This window comes from Lissotriton vulgaris, chromosome 11, assembly GCF_964263255.1.
Source record: "Lissotriton vulgaris chromosome 11, aLisVul1.2, whole genome shotgun sequence".
NCBI lineage: Eukaryota > Metazoa > Chordata > Amphibia > Caudata > Salamandridae > Lissotriton > Lissotriton vulgaris.
This window is the reverse complement of record NC_141699.1, coordinates 100,887,588-100,915,487: the sequence shown is the minus strand read 5'-3', so window position 1 is coordinate 100,915,487 and position 27,900 is coordinate 100,887,588. Positions and strand designations below refer to the sequence as shown.

The window sequence follows — 27,900 nt, the reverse complement described above, 5'->3', positions numbered from 1 at the left end:
CTAAAGGTGGAATGGGCTTGCCTGCCTGTCTCACAACACCTGTGGTAGAATATTTTTAAGATTGCCAGCAAGGGCCCACGGAAGTGGTGTTAGTTAGTCCCTAGCTGCACCCTTCTTTCTTGTCACAGGCTGGGGGTCAACGCGTTTCGAACCGTGATTAGTGTAGGTTCTCCTCAGGACAGGGACTGGATAGGAATTTATCTGCTCAGCCAGCACGAAGGCGGCACGAGTGGGGGTAGACTGTAAGTCAAGTGAGTATTCTGTATGCGATGGCAATGGTGTCATAAGGCAGAGCGCCCGCAAAGCGGTGCGCGGTTGATTGTAGGGGCGACTCACATGATTTTTTTTCTTTTGTATAAGCTGCACCCAATTGCAATCGTAGGGGAACGGTTGATTCACGGTGAAATCCGGGAAGCGAAGCGGGAATTAAACTACCGTGTACCGATTGTACACCAGAAGGAGGAAATCCTTTCCTTATCGTGATACACACTTCAAACACAAACACACCCTTGCTTGTTTAAAAACCCACCACCAGATGGGTCGTTTTGGATTGTGAATATGTGTTTGTGTTTGAAGTGTGTATCACGCTTTGTTGAAGTTTTCCAAGGGTTCATACCCTTTGGCCACAATGGCGAATGGCAGTTCATCGGGTCATATACATAATTAATGTTGAGAATACTTTGGGATACTAAGCCACATTGTGATTCACGCAATAATGAGCCATGTATGAATTGTGCTTTACATATTGTAATTCTACAACCATGTACCCTTTTTCTCCATTTCCTTCCATATAGACCATATTAGGTCATTTTCCATGATAATGCCTCACTAAGGGCCAACTCAAGCCCCGAGGCTAAACCTAGCAGCCGATTTTTGCTGTTAAGTTTTAGGACCATAGGCATTTAACATTTAGTTTAGAATTTAGTTTTTTAGTAGGGATCAACAGAGGTCCTGATGAGTAGGCAGGAGGGGTCTGCCTATGAAACATGTCATGTCGATAAAGTAGACCACACTTGTAATTCTACTTACTAACCCCCTTTTTAATGTTCCCAGCTTGCGAAGCCATTAAAGTAAATTTTTTCGACTAGCCAGGGAATTTTTACCCTTTTTTTACACTACCATTCACGTAAATAGGTCCCTACACTCCCTAACACATATCACTGTCCTCATCACATCACGTAGCCTATTGTCATAAGCATAAGTGCTCTCGCGTCACTCGTAGGTCGAAGCACGCCCCGCCCCGTAGAGGGACGGGAAGACCCCAATGATGGGAGAATGACACTATGGGATTCATAGTGTGTGAGGGGTATTTTAAAAACACAGTGCCCTCATTCTGCCACTCGCAGAGAGGCCTGTTTTTCAAATTGCAGTGTATCCACGAGTTTAGAGAATATACATTATCATATAAAATTAGTCACCACTCACATTGATAGAATCCCATTGTTTACAAAAAAAGAGATAGAATAGTCGACTGGACAATCAGCTGGCGGGTCGGTGGTTCGAAAAACTTCAAGAGGGGTTTAAGACCTCGCAAGAGGCTGAAGCACGTGCCTGCAACTTTTTTGGTATGGATTTTAAAACTAAGAGAGGAATCCATCCACACCCCCAGGTTCTTAACCACCTCCTTTGGTTCAGGAGTCTTACCTAGGGCACTCGGCCACCAGTGCTCACCCCACAAGCTTGCGTTCTTTCCGACTAGCAAAACCTCAGTTTTATTCGCATTTAGCTGCAAATAGTTAATGGTCAATCATTCAGCTACGGCCGTCAGGCCATCTCTAAACATGGAGGCGTTCAAAGTAGAACCTTCAGCTAGTGGCACCACTAGCTGCGTATCGTCCGCATATGAGACCATAGTAAGGTCCCACTGCCTGGCGACCGCTGCCAGCGGCTGAACGTACAGGTTAAATAATGTGGGACTCAGAGCAGAGCCCTGAGGCACCCCTGATCGATGAAATGGACCCGAGATAGAAATGGGGGGGGGGCAGAGACTCAGAAAGATCTTCCGAACAGAAAAGATCTGAACCATTCCAGAGCCGAGCCTGTTACACCTGCCTCCTCCAGTCGTTGTAGCGGAACACCGTGCGAGACCGTGTCAAAGGAGGCACTGAGATCCAACCGGATCAGTGACGCCGTCTGACCGAAATCAAGGATGGTCCGCAGATGTTCAATCATGGCCAGGAGAGCAGTCTCTGTACTATGGCAGGAGCGGAAGCCATTTTGCAATACACCCAGAATGTTATTGGAGTGCAAAAAATTGGTTAATGTGATGTTAACATGCGCCTCCGCTATCTTATCCACCCAGGGAAGGAGAGATATGGCCTAAAGTTCTCAGGTTTAGCCGAGTCAAGCGATGGTTTCTTAAGAATGGGGGACACCCATGCTTGTTTCCACCGCACCGGCAGCGTTGCTGAGGAGAAGGAGGAATTCATTATCTGGCAAAGAGGAGCCAGAAAGAACGAAAAGGACTCCTTAAACTGAGCTGGCTTTAAAGGGTCAGCTGGGGAGCCAGATTTAATTTTCACGCTCAGCCGAGTAAGCTCATCTTGTGAAATCTCGGGGTAACCGTAAAACCGGAGCGTGGCAAAGGTCTTGGAGAAATAGAAAGAGGGGGGAAGGTCGTAGGAGGTAAGGACCGATAGATAGCACGCACTTTCACTACAAAGAAGTAGGCCTAATCTTCACATTGCTGTTCAGATGAGATTGCAGGCACCAAGTTTTTCCTAGCTCTAAGATCTCTTAAGATCTTGAAAATACATTTGGCAGGGTTGGAACTGAGCTTGATCTCGTTGGCATAATAGGCCGCCCGAACCTTACAAACAGCTCTATGGTAGGATTTAATCGCGGCCAAATAACATGCTTTTTTCCGGGGATCATAATCTTTTCGCCACTCACGCTCTGTTCTTTTACAGGCCTTCCTTAATGTGGCCAAAGAGTCGTTATACCAGGGACTGGTGTCGTGAGTATGTCCCTTAAATCAACTCGCCGGGATGAGGGAATCCAGTCCCCGTGTAATCCAATCACAAAATACATCATAACCTGACTCTGCGCTATTTAGAGAACCCAGAGGATCAGCACTAAGAAGTGCATGAAAATCCTCTAGTCTAAATTTCCGCCAAGGACGTTTAAAGACAGGTTGCTAAATGGCCTTATTATTTTTGTTTTTGATAATCAACTTCATTGGCATTTTGAAAACAACAAAGAAGATTCATTGGCAGCAGCTCGACAGTTAATAGGTGCAGTGAGAAAAAATCAACAGTATACATAAAAGGGATTAGAGCAAATCGGTCCGACCTCACATTTACATGGTTTTGGCAAGAGACAACGCATACCTCTTGGTTCACGGTGGAAGCAGATTGTACCATTTCTTCCAGATCTTGGAGAACTGTGCTGGCGAACCCCGGGATTCGAAAAAGGCCTCCTCTTGGGCCCCACACCAATCCACCCCCCTCCTCCAGGCCATCACCGTGGGAGCGGAATCTCGCAGCCAATGACGTACTATGTCCCGTTTAGCTAAGGCCACCGCCGTCCCCAGCAGGCGCTTATCTGATCTAGTACCATCAAGGCCGTTAAAGATCCCCAGGAGCACCCGAAGCAGGTCATGAGGGACCTCCCAGCCCAAGGCCCGTGAAAGCTCTCTCTCCACTCCCCTCCAAAACCTCCCGAGCTCCGGGCAGGACCATACCATGTGAAAAAAATCGGCCGGGGAATCTCCACATCTGGGGCAGTCTGGGGAGGTTCTCAAGTGGGCTCGATAAAGTCTCTCTGGGGTGAGGTAGGACGTGTACAGGTAGTATGTCTTTACCAACCGCAATTTGGAGGACATGGTTAGGGTACGTGGGGCCATCAGGGCGTCCCTCCAGTCGGCCTCCTCCAGGGGTCCCACCCATCCCTTCCATCTGGTACGCAGTTGGTCTAGGGACGTGGGACTATTGTTGACTAAGGCACGATAAATTCGGGATACTCCCCCCCCCCCCCTCCCCAGGTCCCCCATCATCACCTGGGCTTCTAGTGGGCTGAATTCTGGAATGGTAGTTGGCGCGGGGAGATGCGCTTGGAGGGCGTGACGCAGCTGCAGGTAGCGGAAATGCTGGGTGTGGGGAAGGGCGTGGCGCTGCTGTAGGTCGGCAAAGGCTCGGATGTGGTCCCTCACCCACACATCCCCGAGCACCGACACTCCAATGAGATCCCAGCGTCGGAACCCGCCCAGGGACGATACCTCTTGGAGCCAGTTCCCTTGCCAGAGTGGCGTCTGTCGGGTAAGTTTGCGGTCCCATCCCGTGTGACGTAGGGCCGTGCGCCAAGCCTGCAAGACCGCTCTGGTAATTGGGGCCATGGTCTGCGGGACCGGGCTCCTGTAGAGGAGTGCCTGGAAATCCGTCTCCTCCAGTTCCACCCGGTATGCCGGGTCGGACCTGCCGCCCGCATACCAGTCATGGATGACGATCAGTTTGGTGGCGAGATAGTAGAGGTAGAAATGGGTCACTCCCAAGCCTCCATCAAAGGGTGGGATGCGGCTGTTGGGGAGGGAAATCTGCTGTCTTCCGCCACTCCAGAGGAACCTGGACAGGGTTCCATCTAGCTCCCGGAACCAGGCACGGGGAAGGGGATTAGAGGTGTTTAAGAGAAAGGGATTGCCATTTCTTTAAATCTGACCTCATTCGGTTCACTAGGGGCGTGATGTTCAGTGCCCATTCCAACTCCGGCAGTAGAGTCACCCATATCCCCAGGTATTTGACCGAATGGTGTCTGAGGGAGATGGACGACTGCCAGTCGAAACATTCCCAGGAGGGGTGCAGTGGGACCAGAGTGGATTTCGCCGCATTAAGCCGAAGGCCGGAGACTTGCTCGAAGTCCTGAAGGAGTTGTAGACATCTGGGGCCCGAGGTAGCCGGGTCTGCCAAGTACAAGAGCACATCGTCAGCATAGAGGGCGATCTTGTCTATGTGACTTTCATTCCAGGTCCACCCCTGAATGAGGCGGTCATGCCGGATGAGCGTCGCCAGGGGCTCCATCGCTAACGCGAAGAGGAGTGGAGATAGGGGACACCCCTGGCGCGTCCCTCTCCATATCGGGAATGCCTCTGAGAGCGCCCCGTTTACCAGCACTCGGGCCCTGGGGTTCGCGTAAAGGACCCCAATGTAGCTGCGGGACCGCGGGCCAAAACCCATCTCCCTCAGCACATCTTGTAGATACTCCCAACCCACCATGTCAAAGGCCTTCTCGAAGTCGAGAAAGAGGAGGGCCAGGTATGGAGATAGGGAGGAGCGGTGGGCTAGAGCCAGATGGAGGCGGTGGGAATGGCCTTATTAAACGGCTCTAAGATTGGGAAGGACATTTCCACCAACAGATGGTCGGACCAGCCCATGGGAGTAGGCACCGCCACAGTAGCAGACTCAATATTAGAAAAAATAGGGTCTAACAAATGGCCGCCTACATGCGTGGGACCGGGGACTAATTGTTTTAGCTGAAACTCAGCCCATCTGCAAGCAAGCTACAGATCGTATTGCACGAGATCAAAATGCAGATTCAAATCACCAAAAATGCTAAAATTAGCAGTGCCCACAGCAAGCATGCCCACTGCCTCCAAAAGTGCGTTTTTAAAGTTAGCAGCCGACCCTGGTGGCCGGTACACTAGGATCCCCGAGAGAGTCAGATGGATACCCACTGTGATATTTAGACGAGCACATTCGCACCGCTCAACTGCTTCCTTAATGAAGAGACAGGAGTTACAGGATTTAAAAATCACCGCAATGCTGCCCTTCCAGTCTCCCTGTTTATCATGCAGATGGAATAACCAGAGGGCAGAGCTACATTTTGTTCCACCACCGTGTCCCCATTAAGCCAAGTCCCCGTCAAAAAAAATATGTCCGGGGCTTCCTCAGTAATTAGGTCATGAATTTCTAGGTAGTGCTTGACTAATGACCTTACATTAAACTGAAGGATTTTCAACCGCTGCTGAGAATGTATAGTGGAAGGGGGCGAAAGGTACAAAGGAGTAGGGAGAGCATACGTACAGCGTGAGCAGCTGGCTGGACCACTCAAAGGGTTTAGTAGCGAAGCTTTACACAAATTAGCTATGGGCTTAATCGCTAATAGTTCTTCCACCGAGTAAATACGGGATCCAGACACGCCTCGACCAGAGTTTCTGGCGAGAGGCGACGTACTGGCGCGGACGGGCGCAGATGGGCTAGCCTTCGGCGCGCCTGCTGAACGTGTCCGCTGCGCGCCCGCACTAGACCGCACTTAAATACTAGGCAGCAGGAAGTGCAAAACAACTAGACCGCCAGCCAAGATGGCGTCTAGAAATGTGCAACCGGAAGTGAGGGCTTTCCGGCACTCAAGTTCAATTCGCCCTCCACATCAGTCAGCCACGGAGGCTGCGGTGGACCGGGGCGCTTGAAGCCAGTAGAAACAAGCAGGTAAGTAAAGAAAAACAATACAGTGCAGGCTGTTAAAAACAGTAATACACGCCAACAAATGCTCCTATCGCAACTAAAATCATAAGCAAGAGTTAAAATTTAAATTACAGCGTCCCAACGTAGCAGCAGTTTGTGCATCTGCTGGACAAACAATGGACTAAGCGTGCCCAGCTCCGTTAAATACCGGGCAGCGGGAGCGCAAAACAACTAGACCGCCAGCCAAGATGGCATCTAGAAATGTGCAACCAGAAGTGAGAGTTTTCCGGCACTCAAGTTCAATTCGCCCTCCACATCAATCAGCCAACGAGGCTGCGGTGGACCGGGGCGCTTGAAGCCAGTAGAAAGAAGCAGGTAAGTAAAGAAAAACAATACAGTGCAGGCTGTTAAAAACAGTAATACATGCCAACAAATGCTCCTATCGCAACTAAAATCATAAGCAAGAGTTAAAATTTAAATTACAGTGTCCCAACGTAGCAGCAGTTCGTGCATTTGCTGGTCAAAAACAGCTTCCACTCCACACCAGCACCTACATTCTATTATATCATTTACTGACAGCATTCCAGACACCAGAGAATGGGGACACAGAGGATACTACCCATCTCCCTCTCCTACAAAGAACAGCTGTTCCCTTTCTTATAAATAGCAGGATCAATCATTCACAACCACTCAATCTCCAACATGTCTAGCTTACACATTCACCCAATAATAAACTCTCCAGTGCCCACACAGACACATAAATAGACGTCACAGAAACACCGCGACGGGTCAAGGCATGAGGCTTTCCAGACCTCATATCATGTAAAGAATTTAGACAAGCAGTAGATTTTGACTGCCATTACACAACAGTCCTTCATATGCAGGTCCTCAGGCATGAGGCTTTACCACCACATGTCTGTACACTCACAGTGGCAATATATCATATTTATACACGCAGGACATGTAGTTACAGGTGCACAGAAACACAACAGCCATGGCACATAACCTACAAGCTTCCTACGACAGAAAGTTTTCCGCTCATCCTGAAACAACCAATTCAAGGCACAAAACATAAAGTTTAACCAAACATCAATTCAACTCTTAATTCTCATGTTACTGCTATTTCTCAGTTTTACTTGTGGGAGTTCCAAAGCCAGTTTAAAAAAGATAGGGGCTTGTCTTGTACCCCTTTCTAGATGGAAGTGTTTTAGGAGTGTGTCATTTATTACAATGTTATCTTTGGGTCTGCGGTCAAGTCACCTAGTCTTGGCATGGCTAAGAACTTCAAACATCTAGGGTCGTTCAATGCAATCAAATAATTTATAGTAAATGGTGTGAATCTACACCACACAAACTCAGATTCATCTTCGGGCGAGGCTATAATGTTTGTAATTAGTCTTGTAATAGATGCTGATGATCTACCTTTCACAAAACGGTCTGTTCTGCCTTACTATGTGAGGAATAATAGCCTGTATGTGAGAGGTCGAGAACTTGGCAAATATCTTGCAGCCAGAATTGACTAAGGAAAGAGGTCTGTTTATTTAGGTATGTTATAGAGCTTTTCCTTCTTTTGATAAATGGAGCTTCAACAAAGATGACTTGAGTTTTTTTGTTGTGGATAAAGCTACTGTATGAGATTGAGAGTTTTGAGGCCAATGTCTTCCACAAATTGTTGATAAAATTCAAGAGTGAAAACTGATCCATATGCATTTCCTTTTTTAATTCTTTTGATTGCCAGCTTGATCTCTTCCTAAAGAATTACTACTTCAGGAATGGCCAACTCATCCTCACAGAGTAGTTGGGGTTGTACATTCTTAATGAATGTTTTAATTTCTTTTTGTTGTGTTCATGTTTCACTAGAGTATAGGTGTTGCATATTGTTGCAATGTCTGACTGCTTTGCTTTTATTTCTTCTTTCCCATTATTAATAGAGGCAATGTTTGATTTCTTCTTTCTGGGTTTAAAGTAGCTTGCCAGCATTTTGCTGCATCTATTACTGGTGGTGTGGTATTTCCCCATGCTTTTTAGCAAAATGTATCTGCCGCATATTTGCATTTTATCTTGATTCTGGAGTATGTGTGGAACTCGTTTTGGCTCTAAAGGTTTTCAAGCTTTCCGATTTCCTTTAAATGTTTTGGTTTTTTTTCTAAAATTGGATTTTGCTTTTCGTCATTTTCAAATTTCCCACGAAGCATCGTTTTATAGGCACCCCAAATAGTTTCTGTGGTTATTAGTAGTAAAAAAATCTTCTTGTTTAAAGGCCAAATGAGTATCCTGTTTTTGGAGGAAGAATAGAATTTGTTGTCTCTTTAATTTACTGTCCAACCCATGACATTCCATTAGACACATTTAATAGTTTTTTCACTGATAGGCAGAGAAAACTGATATCTATCAGAGAAAATTAAAGCCAACTGGCATGAATTAATAACAGGAAGAATCTGTGGGCCTGGCTCACTTCCGAATGGTTTCGGACGACCGATATGCCACTGGCTGGGTTTTTTATGGAGTGTTTAACTCATTGTGTTCTTTGAATTATTTGTGGTATCTTGACTCAGGCTCAGTTACAGAGGTTTCTTTGCATCTGTTTTCATTTTTGTGTGGTGGTTGACTAATTTCCACTTCTTGTTGTGTGAAGCCATGTAGAAATGTTTTCATTTTGTTGGTGGGTTACTTGACATTTTCCCAGACACATATTTCCATGCTTGATGTTGTGTTCTTTCATTTGCTATCTGGGATCAAGAAATGTACTTTTTTTTTACAACAGTGGCCCTAGCTAAATCTTTTGAGGTTTAGATCTGTAGGTCTGCCTATTACATTTTCCTTTTGGCTGCCTCGACAACCTGCTTGTCCCTGGTGTACTCCAGAAAGTGTATAATAATCCCTCTCAGTTTATTATTCCCTTTCGATTTTGGAGGGGGCCCTCTTTTGTGCACCTTTTGGATGTTTCATTTTTTTTTGTGAGGCGGTAGATATCGGCTTAGTATTTTCGTAGAATGTCTACCAAAAAGGTAATCATATTAGATCTTTTTCTTCATTCCTGTGTACAGAAACCCCAGAAAGCCCACAAAGGTCTGTAAAACATAACCAGGCTTAACAGTATACGCCTTGTAGGCAAATATTGTTTGGTCTGTTTATGTTTTCTAGACCTTTGTGTGCTTTCTGGAGTTGGTGTACTTGGTATTCTAGTTATGACTCCACTGAGAATATCATTAACTCTTTAAGCATGACGAACAGACCACGCACCCCACCACAGAACCGACCCCCCCCCACCACCACCCTCCGCGACTGGACCCCAGTCAACACCGAAGACACCATCCGCACGACGAACACCATCTACTCCGGATTGCCAACCGACCCATGCCCTCACCACGTCTTCAGCAAGGCCGACTCCGTCATCGCACCCCAACTCCGGGACATCATCAACTGCTCCTTCAACACCGCCACCTTCCCGGAGAGCTGGAAACATGCCGAACTCAGCGCCCTCCTGAAGAAACCATCAGCAGACCCCACCGACCTCAAGAACTACCGCCCCATCTCGCTCCTCCCGTTTCCTGCCAAAGTCATCGAGTAGACCGTCAACAGACAGCTGGCCGCCTTCCTCGAGACGAACGGATCCCTCGACCACTCACAGTCCGGCTTCCGAGCCAATCACAGCACCGAAACCGCCCTCATCGCAGCCACTGACGACATACGAACCCTGCTCGACAACGGGGAAACAGCGGCCCTCATCCTCCTGGACCTCTCCGCAGCGTTCGATACTGTCTGCCACTGCACCCTAGTACAACGCCTCAGCAACGCCGGAATCCAAGAGAAGGCACTGGAGTGGATCATCTTGTTCCTCGCCGGAAGAACCCAGAGAGTTCGCCTTCCCCCGTTCAGATCTGAGGCCACCAAAGTCATCTGCGGCGTACCACAAGGATCATCACTCAGCCCGACCCTCTTCAACGTGTACATGAGCCCCCTCGCTGCCATCGCACGCCAACACAGCCTCAACATCATCTCCTAGGCCGACAACACCCAGCTGATCCTCTCCCTCACCAACGACCCCGCCACCACCAGAACCAACCTACACGAAGGGATGAAAGAAGTAGCCGAATGGATGAAGAACAGCCGCTTGAAACTGAACTCGGACAAGACGGAAGTCCTCATCCTTGGATCATCACTATCTGCCTGGGACGACTCCTGGTGGCCCCCGGCCCTAGGCAGCGCACCCAAACCAACGGACCACGCACGCAACCTGGGCTTCATCCTGGACTCCTCTCTGTCAATGACCAGACAAGTCAACGCCGTCTCGTCTTTATGTTTCAACATACTATGCATGCTCCGAAAGATCTTCCGATGAATCCCCACCGAAACCAGGAAGACGGTCACCCAGGCACTTGTCACCAGCCGACTGGATTTCGGAAACACCCTCTACACCGGAACAACAGCCAAACTGCAGAAAAGACTCCAACCCATCCAGAACGCCTCCGCACGACTCATCCTGGACATCCCCCGCCACAGCCACATCTCCGGACACCTGAGAGACCTGCACTGGCTCCCCGTCAGCAAAAGAATCACGTTCCGCCTCCTCGCCCACGCACACAAGGCCCTCCACGACCTAGGCCACAGGTACCTCAACAACCGCCTGACCTTCTACACTCCCACCCGCCAACGACGATCGACCAGCCACGCCCTCGCCGCCGTTCCACGCATCCGAAGAGCCACAATGGGAGGAAGATCCTTCTCCTACCTGGCAGCCAAGACCTGAAATTCCCTCCCCATCCACCTCTGTCTTACCCAAGACCACCTCTCCTTCAGGAAGCAACTCAAGACCTGGCTGTTCGAGCAGTAGCGGACCCCCCCACCAAGCGCCTTGAGACCCTCCGGGTGAGTAGCGCGCTATACAAATTTCTTGATTGATTGATTGATTGAAATTCTTTTGTATACTTTTTCCTTTTTTCTTTTGTATGTAGTCTAATTTCCCTTCTTTGACATGACGTTTCGAGGAAGTAGATGTAATACATGATTTCAGGAATTTCAACTCCGTCAGGATATCTGATAACTTTGTTTAATTGGAGAGGGTGGATCACTTCTTGAACTTTTGTTGACAGTAAATGTGTTAAATCGCTCTTTCTTAACTGTATGGTTTCCTTGTGAGATAATGCTTGTTGGGAGGGATATTTTGAGGAGTGTCTGTCTTGTCTGTGTCTCTTCTTTATGTGACAATCTACAGATGGCCATATTTGGACAGGAGATAAAGCATTACTGTGACACTATTGTCCTCTAACACATCACTTATCATGTGTCTCCGTTGGGTGCTTTTTGTGGCATTGGGCATACTTACTTTATAACATTCCTTCTGTCTGTGCTTCTCTGTGTTTTAGGCAGTGAAACGTCAGGTTGGAAGCAGTGATACTCTTGCGTCTTGATCCCAATGTCTGCCAGCATTCAAAGTCTCCTGCTTCCCATTCCTGCACTCTTCACTTCTCCGCCACTCACTTAGCACCAGCTGTTGGGCAGCATGGGTACTCTCTTCTCAGCTCCATGTTGGTACTCCTTGGTGCCATTGTCCCAGTGCACCACGGCAGAGTGGGTGAGAGTGGAGACCCATAAGTTGCTGTAGACAGAGTGGGCTGGTGGTCTTCCTTCACTGGACCCTGGACAGGTCAGACAATCTCCAGTCCGTATTCACTGGATCACAACCGAAACAATGGCTGTTTGCCATGGAGGATGTAAGGCAGAGCCTTACTCCATTAAACTGGTGTTTCAGGGCCTGTCTGACAGCTGCCATCATTATACCTTGACCATCACTTGCTGCCGTCTTCATTCGGGAAAGGCTGTTAAAGGCTGCTGATTTATCCAGTAGTTATGCTGGATTATTGCTCTCATCAGCTTCGTGTAGCATAAAATAGCTTACATTTGGTATTAAAATTTAAAAGATAAACTCAGCCGCGGAAGAGCACTAGATGCATGTGGCCATTTATTAAGTCCCCCAAACCAAGGCGCTTCGCTTACTTCTAATTTCGAAACACTGAATTTGTTCCAGTGTTTATTGGAAACTTGCATCTCTTGGAAAGCACTCACTTGTCCGTAGCAGTACCTCCACTTATCTGTGTTAGAGAATGCAGAGACAGTGTGACATTTGTTTACTAAGCCTCTTTTATTTTGTGATGACAGCTGTGGAGACTGCAGAATGGAAGAACAAGCATTGTCATCTGCACAGACACATCCTACAGAGACCCAGCTGGGACATCCCCGCTTGCCAGTGATCTCCCTCAAACCCCTCCTGGTGAATGGGCCCCCCGGGCAGCCTCCCCGGGCACCTAACCTGCTGGAGTGCGAGAGCATCATACACCAGCTCTGGAGCACCAACCATACACAAGCCCAAGAGGTGAGCAGGATTGGGGTGTCTGATGTGTGAGACAACCCGGACACAGAGTGAATGTCAGGGTGTGAGAGGTGAGAAAGTATAGAGTTCAGTAAGTCTGCTATCCAGGGTGATAGATTAGGAATGCAAACGAAAAAAGATAAATGTTAGGCTGCTAAAAGGAAGAAATGTGAATTTAGCAAAGAAAGCAGTAAAAGGTCAAATGATTTGTGAAAATGCAGTATGCAAGGACATACACAACTGGGAAGTTCTTGTCCGATGAAAATGCATAATCCCTAGGCTTTGTCCCACATATCTTCCTATATGTTTTTCAGCTGCAGCGCTTAAAAACGTTTCTGGAGGAAGTTGTCTACAAAAATAAGTGGACCCCAGAATTATACCTCGTGGCCAAGGGTTTGCTGTGCCAACCTCCCAGGTACCAAATTATATTATATTATTTTCTATAGTGTAACAGTTGTAGAATGATAGATGCAGTACACCAGGGTAGAAACGGCATACTTTTCAAAAGTAGATAATTATTAAACTAGCAAAATAAGAAACTTTAGAGAATGGATGAAATGCGATCCAGGGTCTTGAGCACTAAATAAGCAAAATATATGAAATAAAATATAATATAATACTTTGATGTATTAATTGTGAATGTATGAAGTGCAGAGTTAAACTAATGGCACTCCTAAAACAAGGTGCTTGCAAAAGAACACGAAGTCTGTGTATGAGGGAACAATTGACTCTTGAGCTGTTTCAGAGAACATAGATGTTAAGATGATAGAGGTAAAGTTAACTGAAGTTGATTCCTGTAATTAGGTCCGATGTAAGAGAATGAGCTGCCTCCTATTCAAACCTTGCACCTTTCAAGGATTGCGACCACGTTGCCTTTGGCAGTTCACCGCCCAGTCAAACTGGACAAAGGTCTATATGGAAGAAGTCAGTCTGGAGATAAAGTCGACCACTCATGTGAACAGTGATGTGACAAAAATAGAGGGCCTTAAGCCTTAAAGATAGATCTTTTGGTCACAGAGAGAGAGTGGATATTGGAAGGATATTGTGATATGAATACACACCACCGAAGATTCAAGATCAAATGTGCAGTTCTGAACAATCAGCAACTGAGATAAAAAAAAAAGTGCCGAGGGGGACACAGAGGGAATTGCTTTAGTCCAGCTTAGACCGAATGATATACTGGGCTGTAGTTTTATGGCACTCCAAAATTAAGCAAAGGGACGACTTTGTGATGTTTGCAAATGTAAAAAAAAACAGTAGGTGCATACAAAACTCACCTAAGGGGAAAGGGTGTGGGAAAGACTTCTCCCAGATATTTCAGTTGGAAGGAACAGGACACCATGCCCTGATGGCCATCACATGGGGGCCAGATGTAAAAAGGAAACCCAACAATAATAATCATTTTTTTTGGTGGATTTTAGCATTTCACCCAAACAGCAAGCTCGGAGAGACCGGAACAGTAAATGGATTGTGCTAGTTTAAGATTATCATCCAGCTTGAGAACAATCTGGGTGTTATCCGCATAGGACATCAAGAACACAAATGGCAAAGGCGCAATATAGTTATTATAATGAGTAGTATTCAAATACGAGCCCTAAGGGAATCCAGAGCGAAAATTGTGTAATGCTGTATGATCAATGGATTGTTTCTGCAGCAGGGGAGTAAGAGTTTGATTCCAAGCTTTAGTAACCAATACAGATCTAATAGAAGCGTTGCACAAGTCCCTCATGGTCAGACATATGGTTTGAAGCACAAGCAAATTATTGTGTGGATCAATTGGAAATTCAGGTTTTGGTAGATAACTCGAGAGATTTAGTGCTTTCAAAATGCCAAGAGGCGAAATCTGTAGAGGTTCTACTTGGATCAGGACAGTTTGCGTCAAGTAAGTTTAAAGACACCTAATCAAAGAAACTGGTGACATTCCTGATTTTGATGTGACAAACGTTTAAAAATCGTCTGAAGGCGAAATCGTGGAGCTTTTCCATCGTGCAAAGAAAAGGACGGTACTAATCTATAAGTCTTCAAGAGAGGAGTTATGGCATTGGGAATGCTGAAGCTTTTGAAAATTAAGCTGAGAATTGTAAAACACTTTCTTGTTAACTGGGATGTGTTACTAATGCATCAGGGCCCAGCCAGGCTCAAAGCTACAAGAGTTATACTAAGTCAACTCCACCTTTCCACTTTCTCACCTCCATTTGTAATGCAGGTCTTTCATTTACATCAAATACATAGTTATTACAATTTGACACGCATGGAAGCATGTGGAGTTGTCCTCGTACAGGAGCTGTAGAGTCTTGGTTTGGTTAATTCTAAGCATGTCAGAGAGGCTGGCAGTATTATATCATACATGTCTTTTGTATATAGAGGGGCCATAATACAGCCTTGTTTCACCCCTCTGTTTCCAATGGTCAAGCAATGGTGCCTTTGATGCCCACTCTGACTTGCGCTGTGGAGTCTGAGTAAAGACTGATGATGATGGTTCTGAGGAGGGCCGAAGGTAGCCCAAGGGTATCCAGATTGAATCGATGGAGTATCCTATTGACAGAGTTGAATGGTTACACGATGTCCAGGAAGGCCGGAAACAGAAAACTCAAAGATGATAGAATGAAGGTTAAATATCTGATTTATGGTAGAGAGGCTACTCCTAAAGCCTACCGGAATTAGGTTTAGAATGTGGTTCTTGTTGGCCTTTGTGGACTGCTGATCCAGGATTTATTTTGTGAGGATTCTCCCTTGTATGCATGTATGTATGTATGTCTGAATGAATGTATTAGTGCATGATTGGGTTTTATAAATCGCACAGCTACTCCTAGGAGTGACTTAATAATAATAATAATAATAATACCGATATTTATATAGCGCGAACAGCTACCTCGCAAGGAGGTGTCCCGGCGCTGAGTGATCATTTTTCCAGGCAGAATGGGCAGAAAAAGGGGAGGGAGTGCTTAGTTATTCTGGGAAAAGAGCCAAGTCTTTAGCTGCCTCTTAAAGCTGGCTTCCGTTGGAGCCAATTGGATGTTGGCCGGTAAGGCGTTCCAGAGTGTCGCCGTGCAGGCAGAGAAGGACCTGCCTCCAAGTCTGGCTCTCCTGGCGCGGGGGATAGAAAGCAGGTGTCGTGAATTAGACCGCAAGCATCTCTCCTGATAGTATCTGGGGAGTCTGAGCTTTAAATAGTAGGGACAGGTCCCCTTTTGAGCTCTAAACGCCAGAGTTAGCGCCCAGAATGCAAATAGAACCAAAAAGAAAAGAACCTAAGCACCAGAGTAACAAAAAGAGAATAGCCAAGTTTTTAGTCAACAGTGGAAAAAAAGATTCAGGGCTCAGGGTCCAAAGTTCAAAAGGAAGCTGATTCTAGGGCTTAGGCACCAAGAAGAAGGAGAAGGAGCGACCTCTGTTCCTCATGTGCCTTACTTATGGCACTATTACAAAGCCAGCCTTTGCTGAGCACACTGCGCTTGATGAACCTTAGGGCAAGAATCTGTCCAGAGATACCGAGGACATGAAAGAAAAAGTGTGTGAATCCTTCTTAACACCTTCGCTGCGGCGGCTATTCCGCCGCAGCGCTAAGAGGGCGGGGCGGCCACGCGGCGCGCCCATGCTGGTGACGGAACCGCTCCGTCACCAGCCTCGGTTGAGCTGTGCTCATGACGGAGCGGTTCCGTCATGGCCCCGCCCGCTCAATGGAACACCCAGCGCAGGCGCAGAAACCGCGCAGGCGTAGCGAGCGGGCCATGACGGAACCGCTCTGTCATCAACACAGCGCTACCGCAGCTGATGACTGAGTGGTTCCGTCATCAGCATCGAAAAGGTTAATAGGCAGTGCGGTGGCATTCTGAACAACGTGGAGTTCACCAAGCAAGGCTGTCAACAGCCCTAAATAGAGGGCATTGGCATAGTCAAGCCTGGAAATAATCAATGCATCAATCACTGTCTTCCTAGAATGAAGAGGCAGCAGGAACAGACATTTCTCAAGGGTGTAGTGTAACTCAAAACAGAATAACATAACAGCTGAAACCTGTGGTTGACGGGAAAGTTGTTTTTCAAATGTAACTCCAAGATTATTTGTCACTGAAGATGGGAGTGGTGGAGCCAGTAAAGATGTAGGCCAGCCTGCCTCCCAACAGTTGGCTTGATGGGACGCAAATAGAAGAATTTCTGTCTTATCCGAATTTCATTTAAGCAGACTCCTGTACAGCCAGTCAAACACAGCATGCATGCATGCTCTAAAAGGCTACTCCGCAGATGTGAGACTGCTTCAAAAGTGAGGAGCAGCTGCCTTTTTTGGGCACAGGAAATAATTTTGCTCCAAAAGGATTCCACCAGTTGTATATCAATTCTATATCTTATCGGGTGGTAGGAACTGAGATCTAAGACCTTGAGTTTCTTATACAGTGGGATTATTCGTCTTTTTCCATGATTCTGGAACTGAGACAGTATTAGCAAACAATGAAAATACCTTCAAAGTCAGCAAAGTTGATGAAGCTCTCAGGTGAGATCATGTTCTTTCCTGGTGAGTTATGTTTTTTGAGTCAGTGTATCACCCCCAAAATATTTTCAGGTGTGTACCAAGTGATCTTCTTCTGCTCTTCGATTGCTTGTCTGTGTGTGAAACTGTTAGTGTAAAGTATTTCTATTAAGTAGGTTATCCATTTGGTCCCTACCATATAGGTGTTGATGTTAGCATGGGAGGTCCCTGTGGTATAGGGACCAAAACACCTTAGAATCATTAATAGACACTGCTCCCCATCGTCATCTGCCAAATGCCTTTATTTCTGCTTGGATATGTGTTTTATAACATTCTGTTAGTTGTTTGATGTCTTTGCATCGCCTTGACTCAGTGCATCCTAAACAGCAAATTTGGCTTTTTTTTTGCACCCACAGTAGACAGCAAGTTGTTCTCCAAGAGGATTTTACCTCAAAATGTCCTCCTTTTTTTCTAGTGTTTGGGAACACACCGGGAATAATTGGGGTGCCCCGTTGATGCATTCTCTGGGCCCCCCTCCCTAGAGTCACAGAGTCGTACTTCTAACTCCCTGGTGCAAGGGCTTAGTTTAATGCACCCATAGGAATTAGAAATCCAGTTGTGCTGCAGCCCAGACACAACACACTGAGCTACTAAGCGTAGTAAGTGTTTTCTGGTAATGACCAGTAGATAGTTTAAAATTCCTAATCTAGTGTACATGACATAAGATGGTAAAATCACAGAAGATAACACTTAAAACAGTTCATGAACAGTGAAAACAGGACAGAAGGGTAACATGGTCATTGAATTTTGCAGCCTCAACACCCTCACTGTGCTAACTATAGGTGCTATGCTAGTTCAGCCTATTAATCAAGTTCCAAGGGTGGTGCGCATACATATGTGGTTTCAGTCAGCTAGATCTGTTGTCTGGAATAGCATGGCCGCTATTCCAGGTACAACAGCAAGGATGTTGTGCCTGTTTGAGTACCAGTCGGTGAAGCCAGAGCCTCGCAGTATTCTTGCTGAAGCCTTCTTTGGTTACGGTAGCATCTGGGGCCAAGCCCATCCTGATCTCCTTTCCTACGTAAGCTTGCATACCTGGGTTTTTATGGTATCTTATCGTTAATGTTATCTTAAATTTTGAAAACTATGATGAGACTAGGAGACACCAAAGCAGCGGTACACAAAACATTACAGCGGCATACGCGTTGTCTAGATTCCATAACTATAAGCATTAAGCAATAAAAACATGTCAGCTTACTGAGTGAGCAGACATGATGCCAAAAGGCCTACGTATTTTTGAAATAAACTTCACACTATGAAAAGAAGAATCCGAAATCACAACGGAAAAGTCTGAACTCATAGTATAGGCGAAATCGAAGAATGTGAAAAGGCATTTCTGAGCATGTCATACTTTCTATGAAAGAAATAAAAATGTTTGAAAAGACAAGTGATGAAAATAGAAGAGTCATGAGAGACAAATGATGGAAATGATACAATCTGAAAAGGAATGGTCATTGTGTTTAAGACACCCCTGGAATAACTCCTAATCTAAACAAGAATCATTGTGCGTCTTATTTTTGCAGATACTTGTTGAACATTTCTAAACTAAACAATCCCAAAGATCTTTAACTGTATGTTTTGCAGAAGGTTAATATTGCCACATCCTGACACATTTTCAAAACAGAAGAATATGCTAGAAACATGCATTTGATGGAATCACAGTTAATCACTTGTTTCATGTTCAAACACACATTTTCGTGTCGAAATAAAAAGGTCTCTGCATTGAAAATACTGATCACTACACCATTCCCTTCTTCCTTCGTCATACTTCTCACTCTGCTCTTAAAATGCTCATAGTTTTCCATTCAGGTCTCCACATAGGATCAGACGGCAGTTCTCTGGTTCACCAGTGTCATGATTTACTATTTAATTTAGTGAATTATTCCTTTCTTCAAATTTAGTGGACTCCGGAGGGAGGGGATGGGGATGTAAATGGTGAAAACAATAATACCTAAAAGGGTGTTTGTCCTTATTAGGTTTGCATAGGCAAAGGATTGTATGATCTCTAACTAGGTAAATTCCCTGCAGAAGTCCTTCTTGCAGCTTATCTGAAGACCTCCTGACTTTCTCTAGAAAGTATTTGGTGTAGCTTGGATTGCTGCAAGAACCAGGTCTTGACTTCAGTTCTTTAAGACTGACAATAACTATTTTATTTTCCCCAGAAGTGGTTATTTTATGTAGGCCTTTCTACCGCATCCCTTAAAGCCTTTGTCGCTGTCTGTGCAGAATTTTGCTTGGTCTTAGCTGCGGGGCCCCTGCTCCCTCATCCATTGGTGCAGTGGACTTTGGCTGAATGTTCTGTCTCCAGCCTCCATCTGTCGTTCCAGGCTTTTTAAATCTGATTTTCGTAATTGATGGGATTGTTAGGGAAATGTGCATACCTGGCAAGGATTGTTTCTGAGGTAGGATTACTGACTACTTTGCTGAAGTTGTTGAGTTTACTGAGGTAGTTGGTCTTGGCGACGTTCTCTACCTTGTATTAGGGATCATTGTTTGGGGTGCGGGAGTGGAACGTCTGCAGACATGGTGTGGGATTTCAGTTGGTGCTTTCTCCTGACCTGTCTCCTTAGCCTTCTTTGTCGGCTTCATTGACTGGTGCCCTGGGAACATATCAAGCATCCGTCTCTGGGGTTGGATATGTGAGGTGTCCTGGTTATTGCATGAGACCTGAAGGCTGCCAATCAGATCGATGTCCAGCTCTGATCTTGCATCTTGTTGTGCCACCTTTGTGCTTTGGGTGGCATTTCTAACATTCGTTGCCTTATTTGCAGTAAAATAGCTCCTAATTAGATTCCTGGAGTGAGAGCTTATTGGAGTATCTTATTCTCTCGTCTATGCAGTCTGAGACTCATCCCAACCGCATGTCCTCCAACCTCCCCATCTCTTGCCTCCTTTTTATCATCCCTTGTGTCCTCTTTTTTCTTCCTAATATGGTCTTGCATATGATTGCCTGTCCTTGTTTTCCTTGTAAGCTGTCACATGCCTGGACCTACGGCAAGTGGCAGAAAACACATTTTTGAGGGCACTGTTAAAGCTGGGACCTGATCCCCTTGTTAGCACTTCATATGGAACTTGGCCTAAAACCTATCTTGGATCTGGCAGCAATAAAACCAGTGCTATATTGGATCAGGCTGTTGAGGAGCCACAAAGCCAACATATATCTACGGTCGCTGAGGATGCCTACAAAAGTGGCTGTCTGGGTCAACAGAATTGCCTGGTGCATGTGACAGACACCTCCTAATTGAACTGCAGCTGGAGGGGGAAGATCTATGGACAGATCCGAACAAGGTAGGGTGCAACTCCATAGAACTTGTGAAAGAACACTATTACATGTTTAGGTGGGAATCAAAGCTAGAGGTAAAACCAGGCAGCATATTGAGCGACTACTTTGATAATAATGCAGTCCTGGCTGGAAGTCCTCTTTGGACCAGATTTATCCAGAACTGAAGCACACCCTATATATCAAGTGTAGTTTGCGGATTTCCCTTCTAGGAATTACCTTGTTAGATGTGCAAGACTTCAGAGAGGAAGTGAACATTGTGATTGCCTTCAAGGTAGGAAGGATAATATTTTGCATCTTTTGCTCAAAATCTGCTGCTGCCCTTGTTTAGGTATCGTGAGGTCGGCTCCATCAGTACTATCCTAGCTTTATGTCTTAGGACGGACAAAAACATTATTTGTAATTCTGTAGCTTCATATCTTTGGGCAGCTTGGCTTCATGTAAGAGAGGTATTTAGCCAGCGCCGAAGCAACTCTTGTAGTTGTGAAAGTATTGTATGATGATTGTTTGCTAGTAGCTGGATTTGATAGGTTGTGATTTGTATTGTATGTGCACCTGCACTTTGATGTTTTAATGTATAGCATAATGTAAATAGGATGTGTATTGCTATTAATGAGAGCATGGCTGCCAGAATTTAAAATTAAAGCACCATTAATAGGATTTGATTTCTAATGTATTTTGCACTTGCGCTTTACTGCTTCTCCAAATTGAATTAATGGCATACTTGTATTAAAACCAGGGTAAAAGGGCATACGGTTGATGCTACTTTTTAATTCTTTTAGTTGGAATGGTGGACGCCTGCTTATAGAATCTAGCTTTTACTTTAAACATATTTGCTTTATAGAATGTTATCATAGATGTACTTAATTTTAATGCACGTAAAAATGTGTACGTGTATTTTATGGCTTAATGCTGAAACAATGAAGCATATTGATTGATTGAGCTGTCATATACTGAAGTCTTACCCGCCATCACAAAGTTGATTCCTTGTGTGGCTGGCAGATGTCAAAAGAGAATGGACAATAACAATGGCCAGGCAGTAACAAAAGCCACTAATAGCGAGATTACAAATGAACAACTTATTGAGCAGACAGCAAAGTATGATATCAAATACAGATGCGGCTGTAGCAAGCTGTACAACTGAGGAGAGGGAAAGGAGAAGAGCTCATTCTGTCTACTATTTAATATCATGTTCGAGGCATGTGGGCTCCTGAATTCATATCTGTGCATAGATCGCCGCCTAGTGTTGGGTCCGGATGATTGCACATTGTTGTCCTGGAAGAGTCTTCAAAGTATCACGAGATAGGTGGCTCCTCCCCTGGACTACAGTGCGCATGGGCATCGACTCCATCCTCAGATTGTTTTTTTCCGCCATTGGGTTCGGATGTCTTTGAATTCCCTCTTGTCGGAATCGATAGAAAACTTTCTTAAGACCAGAAGGTCTTTAGCCTAATACGTCGGTATAGTCTTGCGTTCGGTCTTAGTTCTTCCAGCTCGGTCCCGAGCCGGATTCCCATCACCCGCGTGCTTCGACGCGGAAGGCCCAGTCGACGCTTCAGACCCTATCGACCGTTCGTCATGGACCGTAGTCCATTTAAGAAATGTCCCGTCTGCAACTCGAAGTATCCCCACATCGACGTCCACCCGGTGTGCAACAAGTGTCTGTCGGCGGACCACGATGAAGCCAAGTGTATGGCTTGTTCACGCTTCAGGTCCAAGAAGACGCTTAAGCTTCGACGAGCTGCGCGGCAGGAGGCCCAGCATGCTGCACCGGCGCCTGTGGACATCTTCGATGCAGGGGATGTCGAGGAAGAATCTATCCAGGACATTAGTGAGTCGAACCCCGCTTCGGACGTCGAATACGACTACGACGTGGATGCAGAGATGTTCGAGGCCGAGGAAGTCGTCGACGAGGTAGGAGACGACGACGGGACCCTCGGGCCATGGAGGAAAGCTCGGACGAAGAGCTTCCTCAAACTGACTCTGGGGTCGTGCCAATTACTAAGGCTCAGGTCGAGGGATTACCTTCGGGCCTTACCCAAGATCTTACCATGGGTTCTACGGCCCCGCCTTCGGTCTTCGGCTTGGCCACGGACATTGCTGTTGAGCCGTTGACGGCGCCGAAGGCTTTCTCTCCCAAGGCGGTCGCCAGCGTTTCCGAGAAGGTCTCCTCAGCGCCGAAGTCGTCAACGGTGGTCCCTGTCCCACAGCCTCGACGACCTAAAGTGGACGAGCATCAAGAACACTTCATTGATGCCGAAACAGGCAAGCTTTCCCTCCACAAGAGGAAAATCGCCCCTGAACGCCCGATGGAGTCCTACAAGATCCCTCTCAAGAAACAGAACGACTCTGCTTTCACTCCCGTCTTGGTGGAACCACTATCCCCACAGACTCATGATGTTTCGCCCACTTACTCTGATGTGGACGCTGGAGAGGGGGATGATGAGGACGAATACAGTTATCCTGTCTATACAGACCCTGAAGATACCAATGAACCCTGGGCCGCTGGTGCTGACCCAGGTGATCCTCAAGCAGGACAAGACCCTCAACTATTTTCTGCAAAAACCTCTCCTACAGAAGACTCTGCAGCTTTCAATGCTCTCATTGAACGGGCAGCTAACAATCACAACGTCCAGCTCCATGCTGACCCTGTTGATGTCGACTTCCTTTTTGATACCTTCTCAGTCTCAGAAAGAACTGTTAATACTCTGCCTATGCTGAAAGGTGTTTTGAAACATGCTGGCGAGATCTTTAAAGAACCTACCAGGGCGAGGGTGATAAACCCTAGGATTGAGAAGAAATACAAGTCAGCGCCTACTGATCCTACCTACATCAAAGGACAGGTGCCTCTGGACTCCCTTGTCGTCTCGAATGCCCGGCAGAGGGCTAATTCTCAGACTACGGGTGATGCTCCTCCCCCAGACAAAGAATCCAAAGTCTTTGAGGCATCGGGGAAGAGGGTAGCAGCACAGGCAGCCAACATCTGGCGCATTTCAAATACACAAGCGCTTCTGGCGAGCTATGACAGGGCACGCTACGACACACTGGAGACCCTGTTGCAGCACCTGCCTGATGAATACAAGGAGGCGGCTGAGATGCTTATTCAGGAAGGGAAGCTGATCTCTAATGCTTCGATTAAGTGCGCTCTGGACGCGGCTGATACCGCAGCCAGGGCTGTCAACACCAGTGTTATGCTACGACGACATGCCTGGCTGAGAATCTCTGGATTTAAGCCGGAAATCCAAACCCCCATCCTTAATCAAACAGTGAATCCAGATCACCTGTTTGGCCCGGAGGTTGACACCACCCTAGAGAAAATTAAAAAGGAAACGGAAACTGCTAAATCCATGGGTGCCTTACAGTCCCAGCAGTTTCGGGGTGGGTCTTTTCGTCGCTCAAGCACTAGAGGCGTTTCCAGAGGCCAGCTCTCCCAGTCCACGCAGTACTACAAGGGCAACACTCAGTCCACGTACACCATCAAAAGTCGAAGTGGATATCGTGGTAACAGCGCCAAGGGCAGAGGTCGTGGAAACAACAACTCCAGATCCTCTGCCACCAACCAACAGTGACGCCTTGTCACTGCCCCCCGACCACACAACACCAGTCGAGGGGAGACTCCAGCAGTTCCTGCCAGTCTGGAAAACCATCACCACAGACAGGTGGGTCAGAAAACTTGTGCAATACGGTTATTGTCTGGAGTTAATGTCCACTCCACCCAATATGCCCCCAAGACACCGTCCTATGTCGGACGAGCACTTGCACTTATTGCAGCAGGAGGTCACCGTCATGCTGCAAAAAGGAGCAATAGAGCTCGTGCCAGTGCAGGAAAGAGGCACAGGGGTCTACTCCCTGTACTTCTTAATACCAAAAAAGGACGGATCCCTCAGGGCCATCCTGGACCTCGGGCCACTCAACTACTACATCCTGTCGGAGCACTTCCATATGCTGACCCTGCAGCAAGTGCTCCCGTTGCTCAGTCAGGGGGATTTTCTCGCAACTTTAGACCTAAAGGATGCGTACTTTCACATTCCACTGCACCCTTCACACAGGAAGTACCTCCGGTTCACCATACAAAACCAGCACTACCTGTTCAAGGTTTTGCCTTTCGGTGTCACCACGGCACCCAGGGTGTTCACAAAGTGCCTGGCGACAGTGGCGGCGCACCTCAAGAGACAAAACATCCATGTCTACCCTTATCTGGACAACTGGCTCATCCAGGCAAAGTCAGCCCAGCAGTGTGCCGCCCACGTGTCCCACACCATTCACCTCCTGCACGAACTGGGATTCTCACTGAATTACCCAAAATCCCACCTCCAACCAGCCCACATACGGCAGTATCTGGGTGCGACCATAAACACTCTGGCAGCCACAGCACAGCCAAATTCAGTGAGGGTCAGCAGCATTCAATCGCTGATACAGAAGTTCAGACCTCAACACTCGCTTCCAGCAAGAGTGTTTATGCAGTTGATAGGCATGATGGCCTCCTGCATTTCCATAGTCCCGCACGCGAGACTACATATGCGCCCGCTTCAGGAGTGCTTAGCACGTCAGTGGACTCAGGCTCACGGGCAGTTGAAAGACCTAGTGTTTGGGAGCGGTCGGGCATACAACTCTCTGCATTGGTGGAATCCACGAAACCTTTGCAAGGGACAACCGTTCCAAGAGCCTGTGCCCCAGATCATCCTGACGACGGACGCTTCTCTCCAGGGATGGGGAGCTCATGTACTCCATTACACTGTGCAGGGACTATGGACGCATCAGCAACGGAAGATGCACATCAATGTTCTGGAACTGATGGCGATCTTCATGGCACTAAAAGCCTTCAAAGTACATCTGTGCAACAAGGTCGTGTTGATCCGGACGGACAACATGACGGCCATGTACTACATTCAAAAGCAGGGAGGAACACACTCTCCGCAGCTGTCTCATCTGGCTCAGAGCATGTGGAAGTGGGCCATTCAGAGGAACATCTTCCTCATGGCGGAACACCTCCCGGGCAAGGACAATCAGATGGCGGACCTGCTCAGCAGGTACAGCCACCAAATGCACGAGTGGGAGATACATCCATCAGTACTCCAACCGTACTTCCAAAGGTGGGGTCATCCAGAGATAGACCTGTTCGCCACAAGGGAGAACGCAAAATGCCAAAGCTTCGCCGCCAAGTTCCCACACCCAGAGTCGCAGGGCAATGCGATATGGATGAACTGGTCAGGAAAATTTGCGTACGCTTTTCCCCCAGCACCTCTGATACCGCTGGTGGCACGCAAGCTCATGCAGCACTCGATGACTCTCATCCTGGTTGCTCCAACGTGGGCTCGCCAGCCATGGTACACCACGTTTCTGGAACTGTCCGTGGTACCGCATCAAAGGCTACGCCTCACACCCAGCCTTCTGACGCAGAGCCATGACAACATTCAGCATCCAGATCCGCAACAACTCAACCTGGCGATCTGGCTCCTGAGGTCTTAGAGTTTGGCTACCTCAACTTACCTCCTGACTGTATGGACATTATCAAGGAGGCAAGAAAGCCCACCACCAGAGCATGCTATGCGGCGAAATGGAAGCGGTTTGTCATTTACTGTGCAGACCACAACATTAACCCGCTAGATGCATCTATTCAGAACATCATTTGTTATCTTTTCCATTTGTACAAATGTAATCTGGCCTATGCTTCCATTCGCATACATCTATCTGCAATGGCCGCTTACCTCCAGAACAGGCAGCACCTCTCACTTTTCAGGGTGCCTGCCATTAAGGCCTTTCTAGAGGGACTCAAACGAGTCATTCCTCCACGGACTTCACCAGCTCCGGAGTGGAACCTCAATGTGTTCCTCACCCGGCTGATGGGTCCTCCCTTTGAACCACTGCATTCCTGCGAGATTCAATTCTTGACATGGAAAGTGGCTTTCCTCATAGCAATTACATCGCTGCGACAAGTTAGTGAGCTCCAAGCACTAACTATCCAAGAACCATTTATTCAAATTCATTCTAACAGGGTGGTGCTTCGCACTAACCCTAAATTCCTTCCTACGGTTGTGTCTCAATTCCATATTAACCAAACTATTGAATTGCCTGTCTTCTTCCAAAATCCTGAGTCATTGGCGGAGCGGATGCTCCACACCCTTGAAGTCAAGAGGGCCCTGATGTATTACATCGATAGGGCCAAGGATTTTAGGAAAACTAAACAACTCTTTGTTGCCTTTGCACCGCAACACAAAGGTAACCCCATTTCCAAAGCTGGTATAGCTAGGTGGATCGTTAAATGTATTCAGATCTGCTATCTGAAAGCCAAGCGTAATCTCACCATTCCACCAAGGGCCCACTCCACCAGAAAGTTGGGGGCCTCCATGGCTTTCCTTTGAAATATTCCTTTGGAAGACATATGTAGAGCAGCCACATGGTCTACCACACACACATTTACAAAGCATTATTGTGTTGATGTGCACTCCAAACAGCAGGCAGCTGTAGGGCAGGCTGTTCTAAAAACACTGTTCCAAACTGCTGCAGCTGGCATGGGCGGCCGCCGTTAATGGAGGGACTGCTATGTATTCTATGCACAGATATGAATTCAGCAGCCCACATGCCTCGAACCGAATATGCTACTTACCAGTATGCATCTGTTCTTGGCATGTAGGGCTGCTGACATTCATATCGCCCACCCTCCTCCCCGGCGCCTGTAGCAGCTGCAGAATTCACACATACTTCTAGCATGGTCATCTTTCACTCCATCTTGGCCACAATGGCTAAAAACAATCCGAGGATGGAGTCGATGCCCATGCGCACTGTAATCCAGGGGAGGAGCCACCTATCTCGTGATACTTCGAAGACTCTTCCAGGACAACAATGTGCAATCATCCGGACCCAACACTAGGCGGCGATCTATGCACAGATATGAATGTCAGCATCCCTACATGCCAAGAACAGATGCATACTGGTAAGTCGCATATTCGTTCTAGGGACAAGTAGCAGCCTCGGCTCAACACTCAACTCCTATAGCAAGAGTGAAAATCGGGCGGACCAACCCCCAACAGCCTACTGCAGTATCTGAACAGGAATCCTTGCTGGAGTTTCTAGGTACTAGAAGTCCATCCAACTACGTCAGACAGTGCATCATCCCGTGCTGATCCGGATTAAACGCACCTTTGCGGTCTCGGAGGACCCTCCCAAATCCTGTACAGGATGTTCATGTGGAGGTCACCTGAGGCACTCTGTAAACCTTTTTAAAGACCTAGGCTCTTGGTTCTGTTCTGTTGTTTGTGGGTAGTTTACATGGTGAGGCAGTTCTTACATGCCACTCTCCAGGAGCTGTGAGGAGTGGGCGCTGCTGAGA

The 27,900-nt window shown here is 47.0% G+C and overlaps 1 protein-coding gene across 2 annotated transcripts in view; it reads left to right on the top strand.

Annotated features, from left to right (window-relative positions):
• LOC147679042 (coiled-coil domain-containing protein 74A-like) overlaps positions 1-27,900 on the top strand; it is a 147,957-nt gene that overhangs the window by 68,888 nt on the left and 51,169 nt on the right. For both annotated transcript variants that reach the window (XM_086942781.1, XM_086942782.1), the window contains exons 6-7: positions 12,555-12,768; positions 13,080-13,180. In XM_086942781.1, coding sequence (XP_086798907.1) covers positions 12,555-12,768; positions 13,080-13,180 — 315 coding nt within the window. The remainder of the gene's footprint in view (positions 1-12,554; positions 12,769-13,079; positions 13,181-27,900) is intronic.